The sequence below is a fragment of the Ambystoma mexicanum genome, chromosome 14, assembly GCF_040938575.1.
Source record: "Ambystoma mexicanum isolate Mex_15411 chromosome 14, UKY_AmexF1_1, whole genome shotgun sequence".
Taxonomy (NCBI): domain Eukaryota; kingdom Metazoa; phylum Chordata; class Amphibia; order Caudata; family Ambystomatidae; genus Ambystoma; species Ambystoma mexicanum.
In genome coordinates this window covers 300,507,959-300,531,550 of record NC_090940.1, presented here as the reverse complement: position 1 = coordinate 300,531,550, position 23,592 = coordinate 300,507,959, and the positions used below count along the sequence as shown (strand labels likewise).

The 23,592-nt window shown below is 46.8% G+C and overlaps 1 protein-coding gene across 2 annotated transcripts in view; it reads left to right on the top strand.

The window, feature by feature from the left end:
• Positions 1–23,592, top strand: part of CCDC85C (coiled-coil domain containing 85C) — a 472,165-nt gene that overhangs the window by 211,631 nt on the left and 236,942 nt on the right. For both annotated transcript variants that reach the window (XM_069637426.1, XM_069637427.1), the window contains exon 2: positions 18,837–18,913. In XM_069637426.1, coding sequence (XP_069493527.1) covers positions 18,837–18,913 — 77 coding nt within the window. The remainder of the gene's footprint in view (positions 1–18,836; positions 18,914–23,592) is intronic.

The window sequence follows — 23,592 nt, the reverse complement described above, 5'->3', positions numbered from 1 at the left end:
CAAGTCTGCAGCCCTTCTGAGCACATCATGCATACTGGCCGCCTTGCTTATTTCAACACCCGAAGTGTAAAATGACTGCAGAACACTAGTCCTATATAACCTTTTGGACATTTTCATTTGTTGGCAGTCAGGTTCTGTCTGTCTGTCTGTCTTTCAAATGATATGGATCGCCGAGTCCGTCCATAATGGGAGTCGCCTATACGCCCTCTCACTCTCTGGTGCCGGATGCTGACTTTGTGGGGCCACTGGGGGAGAGCCAGGCCGTGCCCCGACTCGGGGGCAGTTTTACTTTTCGGAGAGGGCCGAGGCCCACTTAAAGCCCCGATTTAAACCGAGCATTCATTTAATATCTGAGGGATGGGATGAACACTTTACCATTCCACACATTCAAGAACCAGCCATCCTTCATGCACACCCTGCGGTCCCCTGTTAAGAAAAGCCCTACAAACTCACCCGAGCCACTGCGCATGCCCTCTGACCCTTCCGTTCTTCAAGGTGATGCTTATGGATTCTGATCATTGGACGAACAAGATTGCATATCTCAGAACATTTAACGAAGCCTTCTACACCCGTTTGTACCCAGTGACGGGGTTCAAAATTAAGATTCAATGAGCAGGAGCCTGGATGCAGCTCCTGGGTGTCGAGCATCCCCCAGCAGGGGGGGGCTACTGCTGCTGATCCAGGAGCGAGTACACCGCGCACCGCAGGACTTCTGCGGGAGAGGCACATTTGCCAATATTGTGATCCATGATGTTTAGGTGGGTGCCAATTCTCCTTTATTAACATTCTCAAAGTTAATGTCACAGATGTATGTTTGTAAGACACCAGTTGGCTTTGGGGGTGAGAAGTAGCTCCTGGTGGCTGTTGCTTTCCAGCTAACCTGGCTCTCCTAGGCCAGAAGCGGGAGCTAAAGAAGTGGCCACCATTTTCAAACCCTGCGTTCCAATCAAACTCCATCCTGCCTCTTGCTCAGAATTAAGAGCGCTGCATGCAGGGTGTTCCGTGGGAAGTTCTGCGGGGCACGTTTCTGGTTTTCCCCCACTGGATGAGTCTTCGGGGGGGAGCTGTGCGTTCGAGTTTATCAAGTTTCAATTACCAAAAACCATTTGCAAAACGTGTGATTTGTTCAGGGAAGGGATAATCTGTTTCATGAGCGTCGGAGGTAAGGTGCAGCATGTTGTGGTATTGTTATACGCGGGACACAGTTACAATACTTGCTACCCAACATTACCAGTGCAAGCCACTGAACCAGGCCCATGCAATCTACTTTGCACCCATGGCAGGGTCACACGGTCCTCCCCTATGATGCTTCACCCTCAACACTGTGATAGATGAAGCCCCCTCCACCCCCCGCGGCGTGGAAACCCTGTGGCATCCTCGTTTAGTCCTGTGGGGAAATATACCGCTGAGCACCGTGTGATGGGCCGCTAACAATCATGGGATGAAGCCCTGCTACCCTCTGGGCTCACGCCCACCAGTGCAGGGAATACACACGCACTACCAGACATGTCGCCCAGTCGACCAATGACTGAAGTGAGAGCCAGTTCAGCTCCGGAGCAAGGGATCTGGAAGGAAACTCCTTGCTTTACTTAAGTGATCCGGTGGCATCTGGAAGTCTAGCTGTGCATGCTCAGGCAGCAACACAGTGACGTCATAACTCAACACTAATGCATGGTCACAGTCCACCTCGAACTCCTGGGTTGTCGCTATTAAAATTCAGTGAGGTTGTCTAGGGGAGCTACCGTGTTACACATTTGTGTTTCTTTTTCTTTTGTGAAATGGGTTCGGCGCGTTCGGGTGTACCTAATTTCCTAATTCCTGATCGCCAGCGCTTCCAATAGTGAGAGAAGTAAGCCCCTTTACTGTTTCCTTCGCCAGGATGCGAGCGGGATGAACCAGCGAAAAAGTCTAATGACGAGGGCTTGCGGCCCGGGTACGGGGAGGATGTGCGGGGGGGGGGGTTCTGTGCAGGAGGATTAGGGCGCAGGGGTGAGTCACACAGCAAGGTGGGAAAAGGGAAGACTGGGGCATAGGCTGAAGAAAACGAGCATTGTCAGTGCCAATAGTTCTGGTGTTTACTGCTGTTCTTTGCAAGGACGAGAGTGCGAAGTTTCAAAGGAGGGTGTGATGAGGGGTGAAGGTGTGCAATAGAATGAGAAGAGGAATAGAGCAAAGGAGGAAGCCATTGATGGAGGGTACCATCAAAGATGAGCAAGAGGAAATATAAGCGAGAAAGGGTGAGAGAGAAGAGTGTGAGGGCAAGGAAGAGAGGGATAGGGTGAAGGGGGAAATTGGGTGGGGAAATAAAGGGTGTGGGGTGGTTGCGGCTGGAGAGGAGGGCAAGGTGCGCGGTGAGGGCAAAGACTGGGTAGAGGAAAAGGGGGTGGGTGGGAGTAGAGTGAATGCGGGTACAGTGGATTGGTCTGGGTAGAGACGGTTGGGTAGTGGGGGTAGAGTGGGGTTGGGTGAGGGTGGGTGGGGATAGAAAGTGGGGGTAGGATGGGTGGGGGCAGAGAGAATAGGGTAGGTTTGGTGGGGGTAGAGTGGGGGTTAGGTGGGGGTAGAGAGAATGGGGGTAGGTGCAGAGAGAGTGGGGGTAGGAGGGATGGGGGTTGGGTGGGTGTAGAGGAAGTAGGGGTTAGGTTGCAGGGGGAAGAGTGGTTAGGTGGTTGTGGGGTAGGGTTGGTAGGGGGTTGGTTAGGGTGGGGTAGAGAGAATGGGGCTTGGGTGGGCTGGAGTGATGGTGGGTGGGGACATGGAAGGGGTATGGAGTGGGGGTAAGATGGGTAGGTGCGAGTAGAGGGAGTGGGGGAAGGGGTTGGCAGGGTGGGGGTAGAGTGGGTAGGGGTAGAGTGTGGGGTTAGTGTGGGTAGGGGAAGAGAGCAGGGTAGTGAATTAAGGCAGGGGCATTGGTAATCTCCCTGATTATGAACAAGAGGAACTGGCCGAGGAAATTAGCTGCCATCAAAAACTGATGTGACCAGCAATGTCACAAAAGTGGACTGTTTATTCAAAAATCTTCAAAAGTGATCAAGACATCGACAATATAGCATTCTGCAATACTTTGTCGATCGCAGGCCTGTCATCCTGTTTTGATGCTGTGTGAGATGCTGTGTGACGTCACAAAAATAAAGATGCATCATAAAAACCTAAGGTGGAACGGGATTGGTTAGGAAGGCAGACTACATATACAGCGTGTAGGGGATTAGTACATTGATTGGGTGAAACATATCTGGTGGCTCCTCCTCTGACCGCCTCCTAAATGTTGCAACTGCAAACATTTCAGGTTAGTATACTGTGATTGGGTGGTGCAACAAAGTGTGAGCTTAACATGGAAGATGAATAGGAATTGGTCAAAGCGGGTCTTTTCAGCCTTGGAACTTTGGAAAGGTACCAGCCCAAGTCCAACTATTCAAGGTGTTGAACGGCCCCGAAGGTACTGTATGTTCTCAACAATTTACCAGCTCCGATCCTCTAGGCCTTGAGACAGAACCTTGGGCTTTGAACCTGGTATTACGTTTGTGTCATCCTGCATTCAGATGGACGAGAACTGCCTCAGCCTAGTTCTAATTAATAGGGTTGGTCTCTAAGGTTCAGATCATGTCCGCAGGGACCACACATTTCATTTATCCTGCTTGCATTTATGAGGATTTTCAGATTCTACACACACAGGTCTCCTACCTCGCCGGCTAATATGAAACCTTTAGCCCTCATTGTCCTTGGCAAGAATATGCACAGTGGCTGCTCTGCAAGCCTGACGTTCCTCAAGTGAGGTAACTTCCTGTCAGAGAGGAAATGTTTGCTCGCATTGTCTCGCTGTACTACCCAGTCAACATTGTAACTAGGACCGCCTTTCTCTCTAGAGGTGCCGGCTAGCTAGAGCTTTTCTATTATATCACTCCATGGCCTTGTGTTTCCTATCGGATTGAGGACTGCAAGCCTGATACTATTCAGACGAGGCCATCATCGGTCTATTCTTGCCGAAGTGTAGCATCGATTCACTCTAAAATGGCTCCCCACAGCTGACCACAGAAGTGCGTTTAAGGGCTGATTTTTATATATTCTATTGCTATTATCCATGTTGCCACCTATGATTACTGCAAGGTTATTTAGGTAGTAACAAATATGTTTAGACTGACTGGATTGGTAAGTTCATACATAACATGATTGATATGACAGGCGTGCAGCTGCGTAGGGCCATTGGCACACCATGCACACTCTGCAGTGAGAGGCTATATTTTCAGAATTCTGCTCCAGTTGTTGCAGTTTATCTGGGTTTACAGTGTTTCAAAACATATGTTGGCTGAAGGATGGCGTGTTTGTGGTATATGAAATGTTGACCAAAAAATGCTCCCTTCTTGGAAAATCCATTAAAAGGGCTGTGCAAAGTTCCCTCCTGCTGAATGTTAAATGGCCTTGCACTGCCTTTATTCTAGATGAAAAAAAAATATTCTCCTTCATTGGTGAGAGAACCTTGTGCACAATAATAGACAATTTTACTAAATGTTTAAGTAAGCTTGCTTTGCTTTATTTTATTTCATTTCTGGTTTGTAGGTGGTGCCAAAGCACCCACGTATAAGCCGAAATGATTGCATTGGAGTGAAGGTAGGCGGGACACAGAGCTTGTGGGTGTTTGGTTATTTACCCAATCACTGGCTGCGAGGGGCCATGCTAATTCTTATGGCCCTTCTCATGCATTACTGGCACTACCTTCTAAAAACACATCCCTTGAGGCAGCTTTATCAAGCAGTAACATCTAACGTTGGACTGCCAATGTTATTTTTAAGCATTCTTCTGAGAGTTAATGGCTTAAATGCAGTTGTGAGTGTATTACTGGTGCAATAAACAAGTCTGCCTCGGTCACTTGATTTAGAAGCACTATGCATGCCCTTGCACTGACGCCCTGTTAAAAGCAAGCATTGGCAAACCCAACAGTTTTGGTTTGTATTCAGTTATTAGATAGGCATTTGCTAGGCACTGCTATCCTATGCCCAGGTACCATTTTCCAGCTGTTGCCATCTTGGGTGCTTTGAGTCTATGGGCGAGTAGCGCATTATAAAAATTACAAATAAATTATGGCCTCCTGGCATCATTGTGGAAGTTGCTGGATAATGCCTCTCCCATGCCTACACAAAAGCCAAAACTGTTAGCTTTGCCTATGCTTGTTTTCAATACCAGTCAATCAAACTCTGCGTTTCAGCAGATCCACCCAGTCAAAGAGGCTTCAAGACACCAATGGGGACCATGAGTTGGGAGCCAATCCTAGGTATTTGTCATGATGGTAGTTCCAACGCCTCAAGCACACAGCTCCTGTGAAGGTTTACCCGCAGCCACTATCCAATCAACAGCTGTGGTTGTATGGGAGGGGAGTATTCCCTTCCCACACAGCACTGGTTTGTAGAGATACTGCCTGCATGAGCCTAGCAGAGTTAGATATTCCACTATTTGGGAACACAATAAACAAATAGACTACTCTGAAGTCAGGAAAGGCCACGCAATAGAAAAGCTATCCTGAAAGGTACTCGTTTGTTTAAATGTCCTTACTAATAGTCTTTTGTGATTAGGCCTGGGCTCGCCTAACCACTGATAAGTAAAGTCCAGTCGCCTCTTCAGCATCCTGAAAGTGATATGTGCATAATACTCTCCACTGGAATTCATCACTACATGTGCATTGTTCTCATACACCATCATTGGGGAATACACTGAAAGAAAGACATGACTTTGATTTAACTCGGGACCTACTTGTGGCCAAGTCCTAGGAATTGCCTTCCGAGTGTAGGAAATATTTATGCGACAAAAATGAATGCAGGGAATTCTTTCCCTCCCCAATCAAAAGCACCACACCGATATACTTGTAGAATTCACTCGAGCACTGTCTATTAACCATACTACACCACTATCCGCCCATGTCCCTGTGCCATAAATATCAGGCTGGTGTGTAGAAATAATATATATTTATTAATGAATACGAAATAAAATATTTGCACAAAATCACCGCTTTTCTATCCCAAAAATTCACTTTTCACATCAATTTAAAACACCTGTTGGTTTAGGATTACACAAATCAGACTCTTTAACCCCACAACATGTACAGTTTTCATTCTTTAGTTATTTCCACCCTGGTTACATAGAAACACAGGTCTATGGGTACTTAAAATACCCAGGTCACTCACAAAATATTTAATAGGGAGGTTGGTTAGCTCATGGGATGCATGTTTGTCTTGGAAGCAAGGCAACACCGGTTCGAATCCCGATCCTGCGCTTAGAAACCACTTTCTGATACTAAGCGCATTATAAATGAACAATAAAATAAATGCACAAAATTGTTAAGACCCCTGGGCTTGACACAACAATTTAATTGTGCAAAATACTTTGCTTAAGATTCAATATAAATAGCATTTAGCTCCTTGAAACGCTTGGAACTATACTTTACATGAAGTTTAATTTAAATAGGCAACACTTTTCTATTTGTAAAAGAAATATCAAACACACAGCAATCTATATTTTGATCTCCCTGCGCGCATGGCAATGCTTTAACAGTATTGAAACACAGCAGACTTTTAACAGCAAACTTTTTTATATATGTATGGAACCCTTCGTCCTTCACCCCTATACAATGAAGAATCTCTCTCCTATCAGGGGTCACTTTCTCACTTTCTGCAGGGATGTGCTTTTAAATCAGTGACCACTCTGATTTGTCAAGACGCGTTTCCTATGCAACAAACACAGGTTTTCAGTTATGATTTGGAATCCCTCTGCTTTAAGGCATGGTCTCGGGAATAGGGAGCAGTTAGGAATATTTTGTTTTTGTGCACCCCTCCTTTCAGGAAGATGTTGAGGTTGACAAAAGAAATGGGGCTAGCCAATTACTTAAAACTATTTGTATCCACACTGAAAGCAGTCTTGTTAATTTTGAAATTCAACAAAATCACCCAGTGTCCGTTAGTTACAGGGGAATTATAGTATTATTTAGTAAATATTCTAAGGATCTACTTAGTCTGCCCACCCAATTAATAAGGGAAGCTATTAAATCAAACTGATACCCACAAGACTTGGTTTGGTGGGACAGGTATACTTACATAGAATATCTTGGGTTTGGTACACAGGAAAATGACAGGTATCTGGTCCGATGAAATCTCCAGGTTCAGCCATGGATACCTCCAGCATCAATCCCCTTTGAATTGCCTCTCCATGTATGAGTCCCAGCTTCTGTCTTTCCCTGGTTTCCACCTCCCAGGCAATCTTGATTCGCCAGCAATTTTTCTGTAGTCCCATTCAGATCATGGCAGACAGCTTTCCCCTTTTCCCATTGTGCATCACCTTATAAATCTTTAACCACTCTCTAAATTATCAGGTGGCAGCTCATTGGTTAGTGATTTGGATTAGGCATCTGTTTTGCACCGCCTTAACCCAGGCTTATCCCCTTTTGTTTGATTGGTCCCTGCAGTTACCAAGCTCAAATTCTGGGACAGATCAGTACACCCACTTGAATTTACATTTCCACGCATTTCAGTTTTACACTTAAAAACTACAACGTGGCAAATGGCTCTAATTTCTAACTAAACCTAAGAGTATATATGTTTTTGAATTGGTCTTATCATGCCAGATTTAATGAGTCCTGTGTTGGCACGAGATTGCAGGTTCAAATTACATTTATTTGTGAATTACTCACAAATAATAAGTCAGTGTCAGAAACTGTTACATACAGTTAAATAATTCGCGTAGCTATTATCTCCCAAAATCTCTGCTTCGTGATATTTTCTGGGGAGCTGGAAACACATTTTAGGTTGTAGCGCAATCTCCTAATTATACATATTATTAGTTCCATAAACAGTACATTTTGGTTCTCCATTTAGATGTAGGTCCATCCATCCGTTTCCTTTCGTTCACCCAGGCAGGTATAAATCCATTAACATTTTTGCCAATTCAAAGGCCGGGTGATGGGTCTGCTATGTCCTGATGCCGATTAAGACCACTCAACCTACACTCTCATGCAACACCATCTGGTGCCGGTCAAAAATCATCTGCTCAGGCAGAGGGACCAAACATGTGAGTTTTAATTCCAAGTATTTTAGAAAGTTCAACCCATTTAGGGCTGCCTCTCTGTTTACAAGGCTGATTTTACTTCACTCCAATAACCTTCTCGGTCATGTAGGAGTACAGCCCACCTTTTGGTCCTGAAAGCTTCAAAGATATTTCTAAACAAACAGGGGAGCAGAGCTGGAGCCTTGCATCTGACGGGGGAAGGTGTGCAGTTCCTGGGCTTTGAATCTCAGTGTTAGTGTGCTCTAATGAACCAAAATCTGTACTTTCAATGTTGCAATTAATTTCTTTATACAGGTCAGCTGCATACATATCTTACAGCCCACAACCTTTGTTTTTCTCCTGCACCATGCCATCAATGACCATTTTAAAATATACTTAAACTGGCAGAGGCACCAGAATTTCACTGGTTAACAGTTTCTTTCAATCCAGCTGCACCGGTCTTCCTTTTTATGGCAGCTTTTCTCTTTGGGAAGAATGCCTTTCAGTGCCTCCATAGCCTGTAATGGAAAAAGGACCCAATTTCTTTCAGCTTTGTCGTTCGCACATGGCACACATCATTTTTGTCTTCCTGTTTCTGACAACACTGTTAGTGTATTTGGCAGTGTTGAACTTTCCATGCTGGCCTTTCAAACTGCCAGTCAAAAGTGTGTTTTCAAATTTCAGGACAGTATTTCTGCATGTTTAGGCCTCAGTCAGCCGAACGCAGTTTCCTTTTGTCTAGGGGCTACCTTTAAACCGCCCAGATCGGGTTTGGTGCGCTGTATAAATCAATAAACAAACCCCACAACAAAGGTTTCATGATGTGTAAGGGGGAAACGGGCCTGTTAAATATAAGAGCCATACCATGTCATGCCTTGAAACACTTGTGTATAGGCACATTATAAATGCCATATCATACCAAGTGGAATCCTCTGGACCTCCATACCTGCACCTTGGTTGGGGGTGGAGGGGTGCTGCACAGAAGCTTTGAATCCTAACTGTTTCCTAGTTATCATTATCCATTTTTACACATAAATACAGACGAATTCAATTGGTTTTCATTCTGTATTTATAAAAAAATGGGGGGACACAGAAAAACGGGTCTCCCGGCATGCATCCCCATGCTGTCAGTCAGCCTTGAAGGTCAATACTTCTGCAAACTGGCAGCCTGTGAAAGGTAAAACAATTCAGCTATTTCCCATCTGAAGCTCTTAAAATGTCTGCCATGAAGTGTCGCAGATCGGTAGCGGTTAAGAGCTGCCATTTCTTTCTCAAAGTAAGGATACAGTGGGATTTGATGTGCAAGAACCCAGCTCTATTTCATTACTGTATGTTTGTGGGTGTGCATGTTTTTGTTTTTTCTTCTAAAAATACATTCCCTTTCATTTGAATAAATGTTGAAAATTGTTAATTGTAACTTGTTTTTAAAGAAATGAACAAATGAGGATAAATACAGATGGAAACAGTGCAAAAATGAATGCCATAAAACCAGGAGCCTTAATTATGATTCTAAAGAAGCTGAATTTTCCATGAATGTGATCTCACCATGGATACATCCAGACAGAATGTTCCCACACTGGTTATTGTGTATTTTTTCTATAATAGGGCGGCAATCCTGTTTGCTGCTACATAATGGTTTCAGTGTTGTGCTTTAGTTTATCAAACTAATGCATTCTGGGAGGCATAGGCAAGGTTTGCTTCAGTTTAATAGTAGGCGATTGCAATGGTGTGTGACGGGAACGTCAGAATTGGACATGAGCATTGTGGTGGAAGTGGCAAATGTACCACCCTGTACTAAAGGACAGCTTTTGAGAATTTCAACACAAGTGACTCTGAAACCCAAGTTCTTCCATCATGCCCCTCTGTTCCTGCGATTGCATTCATTGTGGGTCATCTTTCACCTGTTATTCTAGTCGAGAATAAACTGGAGTCGCAAAATCTATTGCTTTCTCACAGCCAAAAAGCTCTCGCCAGAGTCCAGGCATTAACACAAATGTGCATTCCGGTGAGGTTCGGACATGATACATTTGAGGAATGGTAGACGAGGAGTTTATTTCATTTTTGACAATCAGAAGAAACACTTGGGGGGGGGGGGGGGGGGGGGGGTGAATCCAACATTCCATAGTTGGTTAATTAAAACACTAAATATTCGTGAATTTCTTCCTTGCATTGTGGCAGCATGCATATGTAGCTGGCATGCACTCTTAACCCGGTGATGGGTTTGTTTTATAATATAGTTTCCCTGGGCCTTTTGCACGACCCTGGCTCTTGTGGTGCTGACATCCTGAACCACCATTTTAAGAAATCCTGCCGCAGAATCGAGATTGGCGGATCACTGATATATTTGAATATGCCCAGACTAAATGGAGTCTGATTGGCAAAAGAAATGTCCTTCCTGGTTTGCAAACAAACGCAATTCCCTGCAGTTTGCACCATGGGACAGAGCGTAACTCCTATTTTCTGCCCCAGCGAATGGAAGCGCTGGTGAGTTGTTAAAAACATGGCTTCTCAGATTAGGTTAAACTTAATTTTCTCCTCTTAAAAGACAGTTGGAGAAGGACTAAAGGAAGAGAAGCATTGACTATTAATTGATACGTGAATTATTGTTTCAATCCGGGACCTGCACCTTTGGCTCACCAGATGCTTTGGACTACAACTCCCATCAGCCCCATTTAGCATAGCCAATGATGAGACCATTTATTTGCATTTTTAAACCGCTCACACAGCCCTCGGGCATCGAGGCGCTGTTGCAGGAATTCTTTGTTCTTAGTTGCATAGTTTGTCTTAGTTGCGTATTTATAACGCACTTGAATACCCAGAGGTTTCTAAGCGCGGACCCGGGGAATCCAACATTCCATAGTTGGTTAATTATTGGGAGTGGGCTTTTCAGTTGTTGATGGAAAACTACTCGTAAGACCAGAAGGTCACGGCAAAATATTCCGGTATTGAAATGGCAGATTTGCTGGTGGGATAAGACGTAAACCTTCTTATACACCTCCCATCACTTCAGAAAAGGAACGCAGAGCCGCTGTAGGGGGTTCAGATGGCGTGTTGCGTTTCAGCCAATACATTTCCACGCCTAGCTGGCAACTCTCCGGGGCTAAAGAATGTCTGCAAGGTATCCATGGTTGATCTTTTGGCGGTTATGAAGTATACCTCTACCTCCTGCACTCGTGTAGACAGAAGATCATTAAGAGTTGTCAGAAGAAGAACTTGTTTCCGTCATCCGGAAAGAATTCTCAGGCTGATGGAATTAGCCTATTTTCAGAGCCACCGCCTCCAGGCCCCTATTGAGCTATAATTTAGGTTTTTGGGGTGGATTACCATTACTTGTTTTAGGATGGCACCGGTTGCATGCATCCTACGTCCTGGCGTATGTCGTGTGCCAATAAAGCTTGGCACGCAAGCGCGGCCTGTTCTCGTCTGCTGCGGCCTGTAATTGGAGGAGTCTTGTTAGAAATTGGCTCCAAGTTGTAGCAGTTAATGAGCATCGACCTTTCCTGCAATGCTGCGTATGGATACAGTGTCGCAAGTGTGCGAGATCTCGAGGCAGAATGATAACATTTCCAGCTGTGGGAACTTGCCAGCACTTCCTGCTAACCACCTTTTCAAAAGGGCGATATTTTTATATTCAGAAGGATAGCTTGTATAACATTCTCCTGCACATCCTTCTCGAACCTGAGATTAATAATATATAGTAATATAAAGCGCTGGCATAGCTCCCTGAAAACGACGTTGGTCACGGCGGGCTGGGGTGGGAGGGGGGGGGGCAATGTTCATCTGCTAGGCCCAGCATCTCCACTTCGTGTTGTGTGGTCGTGGTGAAATCAGTCATCTCCCTGTGCCTCCGTTCCCATCAAGCTAAGAATCTGCCTGTTTAGGAAATGGACTAATCTGTAATGATATTAAGTGCTATTTAAAACACTAAATATTCGTGAATTTCTTGTTTGCATTGTGGCAGCATGCATATGTAGCTGGCATGCACTCTTAACCCGGTGATGGGTTTGTTTTATAATATAGTTTCCCTGGGCCTTTTGCACGACCCTGGCTCTTGTGGTGCTGACATCCTGAACCACCATTTTAAGAAATCCTGCCGCAGAATCGAGATTGGCGGATCACTGATATATTTGAATATGCCCAGACTAAATGGAGTCTGATTGGCAAAAGAAATGTCCTTCCTGGTTTGCAAACAAACGCAATTCCCTGCAGTTTGCACCATGGGACAAAGCGTAACTCCTATTTTCTGCCCCAGCGAATGGAAGCGCTGGTGAGTTGTTAAAAACATGCTTTCTCAGATTAGGTTAAACTTCATTTTCTCCTCTTAATAGACAGTTAGAGAAGGACTAAAGGAAGTGAAGCATTGACTATTCATTGATACGTGAATGATTGTTTCAATCCGGGGCCTGCAACATTTGGCTCAACAGATGCTTTGGACTACAACTCCCATCAGCCCCATTTAGCATAGCCAACAATGAGACCATTTATTTATTTGCATTTTTAAACCGCTCACACAGCCCACGGGCATCGAGGCGCTGTTGCAGAAATTCTTTGTTTTTAGTTGCATAGTTTGTCTTAGTTGCATATTTATAACGCACTTGAATACCCAGAGGTTTCTAAGCGCGGACCCAGGGATCGAACCTGTGTTGCTTTGTGTCGTCTTGCTTACAAGCAAAAGAAAAAAAAGAATTTTGCATTTGCGCTCCGAGCGCGTTGTTGTGCCTGCTCTCCCCTCCCACTTCCTGGTCCTCCTCTCCCTCCCGCCTCCCTGCCCGCCCACTCCCCCCTCCCCTTCCTCTCCTCCCTCTTCTATTACCACCCTGCTCCTGGGCAGCCCTCTGCCCGGCAGCCCCCTGCGGCTAAGGGCCCCAAGGCCAAGGGCGACTCCTGCAGTTGCGGCTCCCTGTGTGTCTGCAGGTGTCCGCAGGGGACGCAAGGCGCAAGTAAATTTCGCCTTCTCCACCTTCTTCCTGCCCACCCCCACCCACGCCTGGCCACTGCATTCGCACGGTGTCTTCACCTCACTGTGTTCCACAGTTGTGGTAACTAGGGTTTTTCTCTCCTCGCAGGATTCTCAAACTTAGGTGGCCTCTCCACTGTGTTCCTAAAACACTATACTGTTGTTGTTCTGAAATGTGGTAACCTGTCTTGCCGTTCCTTCCTGTCTGTGGGCTCTCGCATCATCTGTCTTCCCCACCCCCGCCTCCCACTCCATGGTGCTCTCTATCTCGCTTATCTTCTCTAACTGCTTCTCTATTGACTATCCTGCTCTCCTCACTAAATCTGGTAGGAAAAAGTTTAAAAAGGACATCCTGGTCTCCAACCCAGGCCTCCCTATCGCTGACACCTATACTAGTGCCTGCTCTAAGGAAACTCTCACTGACATCCTCTTTTTCGTGCCTTCATCTGACCTATGGACCCTTCATATGGTCTCTGTGCTCTCTCCTTTTTTCCTCTTCTCCCATTAATGGTGGCACCCGTTGGGATGTCCTCTTGGCCCCCTTCCGCTCCTCTAAGGCCATCATTAATGTCTACGCTAATGGGACCGTCTTGGTCCAAGGCCCTCAGGCCAACCTTCACCTCTTTGATAGACGCTTCCCTCGCCTCATCAACTTCCTTTCCTCCCCTGCTGTCCCCCCCCCCTGTCTTCGGCTACCTTGCCTCTACCCTCCCTCCCTGCCCCCCCTCGCACTCCCTCTTCACCTCTTTCTTATACACCTCCGCAGGGCGTACCTCTGATCTGTACCCCTCCCCGGAAGTCCTTCAAGGATGGCAACCTTCTCCACTTTGCCACTCTTAACTCTCGCTCTGCCATCAAGCATTCCTCCGATATCTGTCGCCTTCTTGAGGGACTGGACCTTGACGTCCTCAGTCTCACTGAGACATGGTTCACAGCCAGCTCTGTCACGAGCTTTGACACACTCCTACCTGAAGGTGACAAGATCCTCTCTGTGCCCAGGCCCAACCGTGCAGGGGGGGGGGGGCGTTGCCCTTATCTTCCCTGAGGGGATTCCTGTCACTGTCACTCCTACGCAGACCTACTCCTCTTTTGAATGTCTTGTCTGCCGACTCTCTCTCTCTCCTAGCCATTCCCTTACCGTGGCTACTATCTATCGGCCACCTGGTCAAATTTCCTCCTTCCTCTCTGAGTGGGCTGACCTCTCCTCCTCACTCCTGTCCTCTAACACTCAACTCCTCTTTCTTGGGGACTTCAACATCCACCTAGATGCCTCCTGTCCCCCCACTGGACTCTTTCGTGACCTCTGCGACTCTCTCTCACTCTCTATTCTCCCGTCTGGGCCTACTCATTCTGCAGGGCACACTCTTGATGCTCTGATCTCTTCTGACCTTCCCCTCTCTGTCCCTCTCTCCACTCCTCTCTCCTGGAGTGATCACTTTCTCCTATCCTCCCACCTCACCCTCCCTACCCCACAGGCAAAGCCACCCTCATCATTGCCACCCACCTTCTCGGTCATCCGACCCATGAAGCGCGTGTCAGTTGCGGCTTTCGCTGCCACCTTCTCGCCCTCCCCTCCCCCTTCGGCTGACTCCCACCCTGACACAGCCCTCTCCTTGCTCCACTCTGCTATATCTGATACTCTTGATATCCTTGCCCCTTTCATGAAAATCCGCCTGAAGCCCAAAGCCAAATGTAACTCCTGGTATGATTCGGATCTCGTCACCCTAAAACGCAAGTGCAGGGTGGCAGAGAGGAAATGGCGTGCTTCATGTTCATCCTCTGACAAACTGGCCTGCCGCCTGCTCCAAAGGCAATACCGTCTCTCTGTTCTCACCAAGAAGAGAGCCCTTATCCAAGCCCGCATCTCTGCGGCATCTAACAACTCGGCTGAACTCTTTAAAATCTGCAAGGAGCTTGCCAACCCTGCTGCAGTCTCTACCTCTCCTGTCCCCTCCCAGGCCCTCTGCACTGCACTGGCCTCCCACTTCATCTCTAAAACTCAGGACATCCTGTCCTCACTCTCCTCCTATCACCTCCCCCCCTCTCTTCCCTGCTCTTCCTCTGGCCCTTCTGCAGCCACCCCTCCTCCCTCCTTCTCTGCCTTTCCCCTTTTTTCTGCTGACGAGGTTTCCAGACAAGTCCGATCTATGAAAGTCTCGTCTAAACAGATTCACCCCTGTTCCTCCAAAACTATCAAGGACCACATCGACTCCCTGGCTCCTGCCCTGGCTGACTTTTGCAACCACTCCTTCGCCTCTGGAGTCTTCCTATACCCCCTCAAGCACTCCCTTGTGCACCCTCTCCTTAAGAAACCCTCTGCCGACCCCTCCTGTCCGGCTAACTATCACCCAATCTCCATCACTCCCTTCCTGGGCAAGCTCCTGGAGAAACTGGCCATCTCCCAGCTTAACCTCCATGCTGAAGCTGTTGATAGTCTACATGACCATCAATCTGGCTTCAGAGCGGCCAGAAGCACGGAAACTGCTCTCCTGAACATCCGTGAGGACCTGCTCTTGAACCTCGACTCCAACACTCCGTGTGTTCTCATTCTGCTCGATCTCTCTTCTGCCTTTGACACTGTCAACCATGCCATCCTGCTCAACCGTCTCCGTGATAACCTGGGTATCACTGGTCAGGCTCTGGCGTGGCTGACCTCTTTCCTTTCCAATGGACCCTCCCAGGTCCAACTTGGGTCCTTCCTCTCTGACATCTTTTTCTCCACCTGTGGCGTTCCCCAGGGATCTAATCTCTCTCCCTGGCTGTTCAACCAGTATCTGGCACTCCTTGCCCACCGCATCGCCGCCCTCTGCCCCAACTTTCAGTGCTATGCGGACGATATCCAGCTCATTTTCAGGCTACCCTCGGCCTCCTCCTCTCCCTCCCTCATCTCTGACTGTCTGTCTGCTATCCAGGAATGGTGTGCTGCCAATGACCTCTGCCTTAATGCTAGTAAGACTGAGATCCTACTCATCGGCACACCCACTCCCTCCTTCCCTGCAGCTCTCTGGCCGGCCTCTCTTGGCCCTCTTCCTGCTCCTACCTGCAAGACAAAAAACCTCGGGGTCATCTTCGACTCCACACTCTCCTTCTCTCCTCATATATCTGACGTCTCTAAGAAGTCACATTACCAGCTGCACCTCCTCAGAGGTATTCTTCCCTTCCTCTCCTTCCCCCAGAAGCTCACTGTCTCCCGAGACCTGGTTCTCTCGAAGCTGGACTACTGTAACAGCCTCTATCTTAATCTGCCTGCCTCCACTCTCCGCCCTCTGCAACTCATCCAGAACAGAAGCCCAGGGACCGTATCTCTCCAGGACTGAAATCTCTACACTGGCTCCCAGTGGCTGCAAGGATTAAGTTCAAAACCCTCTGCATTGTCCACAAGGCCTTCTGGGGCCTGGGGCCTAAATACCTTCAACTCTCTCTTCCTAAATATCTTCCTTCCCGAGCCCTACGCTCATCCGTCTCCAACTCCCTCAGGGTCAGCCGCTTCTCGAAGCAACGAGCTGGGGTTAGATCTCTCTCCGCGGCAGGGGCCTCCCTCTGGAACAGCCTTCCTGCCTCCCTGAAACTTGAGGAGAACCATCTCCGGTTCTGGAAGCACCTCAAAACCTTCCTCTTCGCTTCTGCTTTCTCTCTCCCTCTCCCCTGCTAAATTCTTCACCTAAACTGCACTGATTCTGCAACTGGGCCACCCTCACCGACCTCGGTCCTGGGCCCAGTCACTCTTCACTTGCACTGCCTCCCTGGCAACCCCTGCACTGCGGGACTGTCTCTGTATCCCTACAGCCCCCCCCCCCCAGCTGTTGTCTGCACTTACCTTGCACTTGCCACCAGCTGGCCCTATTTATTTATTATTTTATTTCTATTCTACTTATTTTTTCTGCACTCCCCCCCTCCCCCTTCCCCTTGCACTTTTTCCCTTCCCCCTACCCCTGCACTTGCGCGGTCTGAATGACACCTGGCCTAGTAGGATCGTTGTCTGTCTTCCCCTTGTTCCCCCCTCCCTGCCTCGTCGCGCCTTGAAACACTTGTGTATAGGCGCGTTACAAATGCCATATATCATATCATATATCAAGGCGAGCACCTTGCTGCTGAGCTATCCTCTTGGGACGACTATGTGCCTTGTCCAGAATGTCTGGAGGGCTGTCGGTTGCAGACCTCTGGTGTAAATTAGTGACTTGTGTAGGTTTTAAATTAGTTTGATTATTGTGCATTCCGGAAATGTAACCTCTCTGGAGTATGCTCCCTAATGGGTGACAAATATTTGACATATTTATGGGTTAAAAACCAGCTATTTTTGTAAAAAAAAAAAAAAAAATTGACTTAACCAATTTTGCACTAACCACTAATTGGAGACAAGAGCCACGCCTTTCGACCTGGGTTAACTTGAGGGTGTGTTGCTTTTGTGCTACATGGGCACAGCATTTCCAAATAATTTTTTTTATGGGAAATAGCAGTTCTAAATCTACCCACCTAAAATGTGCCTCCTGGTGACGGATTTCTGCATTTCTTGCCAATAATAATTTTTATATAGCGGAAATAATTTTTGGAAAAAAAAAATGCATCCCTGCCTCCCCACTCGGCTTGACGAATTTACATCAAGTTTATAGCGCAGCAAGGCCTTTCTTTATAGCGGTGCCGTAGTGGTGTATGTTGCGATGCTCATCTACACAAGGACTCCGCGGTAATACAGGAAGTCCTTTCTGGGCCCTTACAAAACGGTGCGTTTTAAAGTCCGTAAATCCCGCAGGAGTTGGGCCTGGCCTAAATTAGCACCGCTGATGCAGCCACCTCTGCAGTTAAGCTAATGAGTGGGATGTTGGGGGGAAGAAGTCAAGAAAATGAATCTTTCCAAGTGCCTTCTATTGTCCATCAAAAAGGGGCACTGGTGTACTGGCTGGAGAAGGGGTTATTGGGGGCGGGGGGTGCAATTTACAGAGGATCATCACTTTGAGATGAAGTAGGCCATGGTTACTGATTATGAGCCTGCCACTCCGAATCCCTACTCAAGTTTTAGACTTCAACTCCCATCAACCCTTCATATTCAGTGGTAGCGGATCATGGGAGTTGTAGTTTTTATTCTGAAACATCTGGAGGGCAAATTAATCTGTAACCAGGATCTATGCTGGCATTGGAATTCATGCCCAGCTAAGGGGTTTCTGTGTTTTGTGTAATTTTAGAACGTTTGGTGAATGCACTTATTACCAGTTTCACGTTGCATTGATGGCTATGCAATTGTAGTCTGCAATCAATGTATTCAGAGATCTCAAGTTTCCCGCTGCCGTGTTTGTGTTTCAGAAGGCTATCGAGTCCTGTTTTTGCTTTGAATTCTGGGTATTGTAGTTTTTCCTCCATTTCAAATGGGATATAAAGTACGATGCTGAACGGCCAATCGAACAAGCTCATCTTCACAATCACCCAATTTCTTCAAAAAATACTTCAACAGACAAGCGAACAAATGAAGAAACCTAGTAGCTTCCAGCAATAACACATAGAAACAACTTTTACACTCGTTTTATAGGCAAACATCTTAAATCCCCTGTAAATGAAAAGTTTCGAATTAAACAGTATCATTAAAAAAAAAAAAAAAACTACAAGCCCTCCATTCCAAAGGGAAACGGGACTGGATTTTTTTCTCACGCATGGCCACAGGAAACTTGAGAGCTCTGTGTATTCAAAATTCTTTTGCTACGGTCTCCAACTTCAATTTCTTCCTTGTTTTAACATCATCCACCTTTCCCTCCCCTTCCAATATAAAAAATTCGCGCCCAATTAATGAGTGTTTGTTTGGAGAAAAAAAGCAATGCAATTGGGATGGTACTTATGTTTTTTTTTTTTTCGTTTTGCTTTTTAGAGTCGTCTTCCAACTATATCCGGCAACTTGAAACGAAAGTCAAGCTCTTGGAGGATGACAACAAACTTCTGTCACAGGTAGGACGGGCTGAAGCCCCCCTCCCTTTCCCCCACCCGCGGTCTGCATTCGCCTCTCTGTAAAAGTTGCTCGTGTGTAATGTTTCTAGGAGCACATCAGCGCGCTCGCATGGCCGGGCCGCAATTATACCTCCGGCTTAATGGTTATTCCTTTAATTAAACCACTGAGAATTGTTTCTTCCGCGGAACATATTAAGCGCCTTTTCGCATGAAAAGCCTATGGTGGTAATCATAATTATGGCCGTTAATGGCCCGGCTGGTAACCCTTGAAATAGCGGACGATAAAACCAGCCGCCACCACCACCACCACCACCACCGCCGCCGCCGCCTGTGCGGCATTGAAAACACTGGCTTCTGATGCCAAAAGGCTGGAGGCCCGTCCCTCGTCTATTGCAGCACTTGTAAAACGAGCGTCCGGCCATTAGGTTACTCTGAGCATCCATTGTTTAAGTAACACAATGACCACGTGATGTCTGTGAGCGCTTAATGGTGAGTGCTGGGGGACAGATTGGCTATTTTGAGCAGGGTGGCCAGTTGCTAGGTGACCGGATGCTGGCTCCCGGATTGGGATGCTTTCGGTCTCCTAGCGGCGCGCGCAACACATGGTCTGATTAGTTGTTGCTATGGCATATGGGTCACCGAGAAATCCGATCAAATAATTTGCAATGACTAGGAGACAGGGTTTCTACAGTAGCGTTACTGGCAATTTGGAGCTACGATTTGAATGGGTGCTGGACTGTGCCAAATTAAGATGAATAGTTATTGAGCAAGAACACACAGGATTTCAGAAACGTCCCCCGATTTAGATGGGGAGCCATGCAGACATAAATGTGTGCTGTAATCTGCAAAACCGCGCATTTGAGTATCGCGCACTGATGTATTAGGGTTTTGCATCTAATGGAGAAGGAGGGCGAGGGGCGAGTGCCGGAATGGGGGGTTAGGGGGGAGAGGAGGGGGGCATGGTGACAGCCAACTATAAAATACCTGCAGCTGTTTACCTGGAATGCCCCGACTACCCTCGCAGTGATGACCCAACTCGAGGCTTCGAGGCCCGGAAACCTATAGGATTTTCAGGATACCTCTTATTAATATTCATGAGATAAATGTACATGCGATTCTAAATGTAGCCAGCGTTTCTTCTCATGAATAATAATGAGGGATATCCTGAAACCCTGTTAGGGGCCTGGAGTTGGAGAACCCTGCAGGGTCCCCATTGCCCAAGCTGGCAATTGTTATACTGGGATAAGGTCTATTCTATGAGTGATGTTCCATGCAATTGTCCATGTACCTGTCTCCCGCCATTAGGCCTGCTCCCTGTAGCCCACGAGCAATCCAAACCTTCGTACTGATTTGATTTATTGATTTATAGAGCGCTTTACACCAAGGCGCTGTACAGTGGAACAACATTATACATAACATCAGCAATGTAACAGATGAAGCAAAATTATATCGTGAATCATTCGATAAAACAGTGACAAGCGCAATTGACTGAAAGGGAGGGGGAATAGGGAGTGGGATTAGGTGGGTGGGGCAGGGCGTGGTGGAGAGTTAGAAGAGGGAAATTGAAGAGAGGAGGGTAGGAGAGGGGAGAGGAAAATCGAGGGGAAGAAAGGGGGAAGGGGGAAGCAGAGAGGGTAGAGGGGGAGGTTTCAAGGAGGAGAATGGAGAAGGAGGGATTTAAGGAAAGTGCGGAAGGAGGGGAAGGACGTAGAGGAGTGGATAGTGAGAGGGAGCGAGTTCCAGTGTAGGGGTGCAAGGAGTTGGACGGAGCGGAAACGGGAGGAAGCACAGGGGGATGGAGGTACGGTGAGAAGGAAACTGTGTACTGTGTAACTAAGATGCCTATTTGCAACAGTGCCTCGAGGTAGAGTGACCAGATTTCCAAAACGAAAAACCGTGACGACCAACAACATAAATGAGGGACTACCCCATCGCAGCTCACCAATTACCACCCCTCCCCCAACACGCCCTCACAACCACCACCCCACCATATTTCCAGCACATCTCCTTTTATATAAACTGTATATGATCTCATTTGTGCAGTTTTGTCTGTGAATCTTGGCATGTTAATTCAAAACGAGCCTCTGTGGCACAGTCAGTAAGTGTTGTGACTTGTAACTGAAAGGTTGGGGGTTCGAGCCAAACCTCCAACTTCAAAATTCTGTAAGCATTGTGAAAAATATTTACGATTTTAATTACCGTAGCCATGCAAACACTGGACGGGATTTTTTAAAATGAAAAAACTCCCGGGACAGAAGGTGATTTCCCCCGGACTGTCCCGGGAAAACCGGGACGTCTGGTCACCCTACCTCGAGGCCCCTGGGCTACAGTGTGCTTTACAAATACAAAAAATAAAATAAATCACCAGCGGACTGTGGCTGGATCCTCTCAGCTGGTTACCTTTCACTTCCTCCAAGGTATTCCTAATAGCTATGTTGCATGCACGGCTCGGGTCTCTCAGGGCGACTCATATGTAGTAAAGGCAATGCAATTGCAAAGTAATGCAGCCTTGGAAAGAAACACATGCAAGGCTAACCTATGGTGATTAAAACCGTAAAAAGCACATGTTATGCAGGCAGCGTGCTAGTATTACACTAAAAAAACTCCCACTTTCCGGGTTTTCAACTTTCATTTGAAACACCCCTTATTCAAAAAATGAATAAGTCAGTAAAAAAGCCAAAGCTGAAAAGCCTATTTCGCACAAGTAGTAAGACCCAAAGGGTAAGAGCGACTGTATAGCAGACCATGCCAATGTTCCTAAATTCAGATTGCAGAGTAGTGTCCGACTGAACCTCAATCAGCTCTTCCTGGGCATCAAATGGATGATGCACCACCTCCTCTGCCAGAAAAGTCTGCATCACCCAGTCATTAATGCCAGCATTTACTTCAGGGAGGTATTCATCAAAGCTGGACTTTAATGTTGCTAGGTGGCTTGCCCAGCTCCAACTGTTCTTTTGCAAAGGTCTAGCTTCCTTTTGAAGGCAAATACTTTTTTATTCATTCTTTCCTCTGTGTTCTCATGTCCACAGGAATGCCCCCAAAGGTGGGATTGGGAGTTTCTGGGGTGGTGAGTTCTAGTGGTCTTAGTTTCCTTTATAAAATACACAAATCACATAGTATGTCAACCAGACAATGTATCATTGTGTACAGCTTAAAGGAGGCCACCTGACCCAAAGCAGCACACTAGGAGATGTATTTTGGAACAATCAACATTGTAAACACACCTCTAGTTTAGATTGTAAAGAGTGCTTGTGCTGCAATTACAAGCACCAAGTTAATAAAGTCCAGACAAAACACTTGATCAGCATTCAGTGAGTAAAATAACCTTATAAAAATAAAATGCAGTTTTGCATAAAATTACAGAGAATTTTGGGATTACCAGGCACTGGCAAGCGGGCTCTGCTGTTGCTGTGGGAGAAGTGAGACTTGCAATGGCGACAAATTTAAGGTTAATAGCTGCCGTTTATCACAAGATGGCAGGCCAGCATAGATCTTAACCACTGAATGCCCACTGAACAGCTATAAACCCTTCTATGTCAGCAAGAGGCTGATGTAGAGGAACCAGTGATAGAAAGCAATGAGGTAATTATAATGTTCCATATCCCGTGGGAGGTGATGCCCCCCCCCAAGACTCAGTGAAGGCCCCTCGTGTCAAAAGGTTGAAAAGGCCTGCTGTCTCAGTCCCCACAGTCCTAACTTCTCCCCCGCTTATAGTGGAAGCAGTCTGCGGCACACAGCTTGTAATGCAAATCGCACATTTTAAGCGTCAGGACAAAAAACAGAGAACTGAATACATTGCTGAGGTAAATGAGTTCTGACTGGCAACACTGGTAATACCGTATAGAGCCACATTATTGCACCGCCCAACTATGAGTTTGAGGGCAAAGGTGGAGGAAAATCCTCCAGCAAGAAGCTGGAGGTATTTCCTCCACCATACCGCCCAAAATAGAACAATTTGGGATATTACCACCAGCAAAATTACTACCAGCAGTAATACCGCTGAAATCCACCATGGAGTCCTATGGACTCCAATTAATGGGGACTAACACTGCCTACCACCACTTGTAACCCGGCAGTAATACCGCCAGACCAAGTGGCAGTAATGGTAGTACAGTTTGGTGGTATCTCAGCAGATTTACAGGCCACACAGACATCACCTCTCTCCATGTTGTCTTTTATTATAAAGTGGATTACCAGGTTTCCGACCTGTAAGATACCCTTGTCTCCTCAGGTGACTCAGACTCCCACCATTCCATCCTACATAAACTTGATGCCCCCAGGCTGTTCTTCTAGTCTACCTTTATTCTACCCATGTAGATCCAGGAACGTCATACTCCTGTTACTTTGATGGATTATTTTACTTCCTGTTCCTTAAAGCCAGGGGTCTTAAACATGTGGCTCTCCAGATGTTTTGGACTACAACTCCTATGATCCATCACCATTGACTATGCTGGCTGGGGCTGATGAGCATTGTAGTCCAACACATCTGCAGAGCTAAAGGTTGCAGAACCCGGCGTCCAAGCAGAGGCCTGGAACTCCATACTGCCACAAGCACCTTATCATTTGACTCTGGCTCTGAAATAGAGACTTTATGCCGGCCCTTTACCAACAAACACTGGTTGTTAATATTAAACCTTGGAGCTGCACGCCTTAATAGCACTAGTGCAAGAAACGTTCAG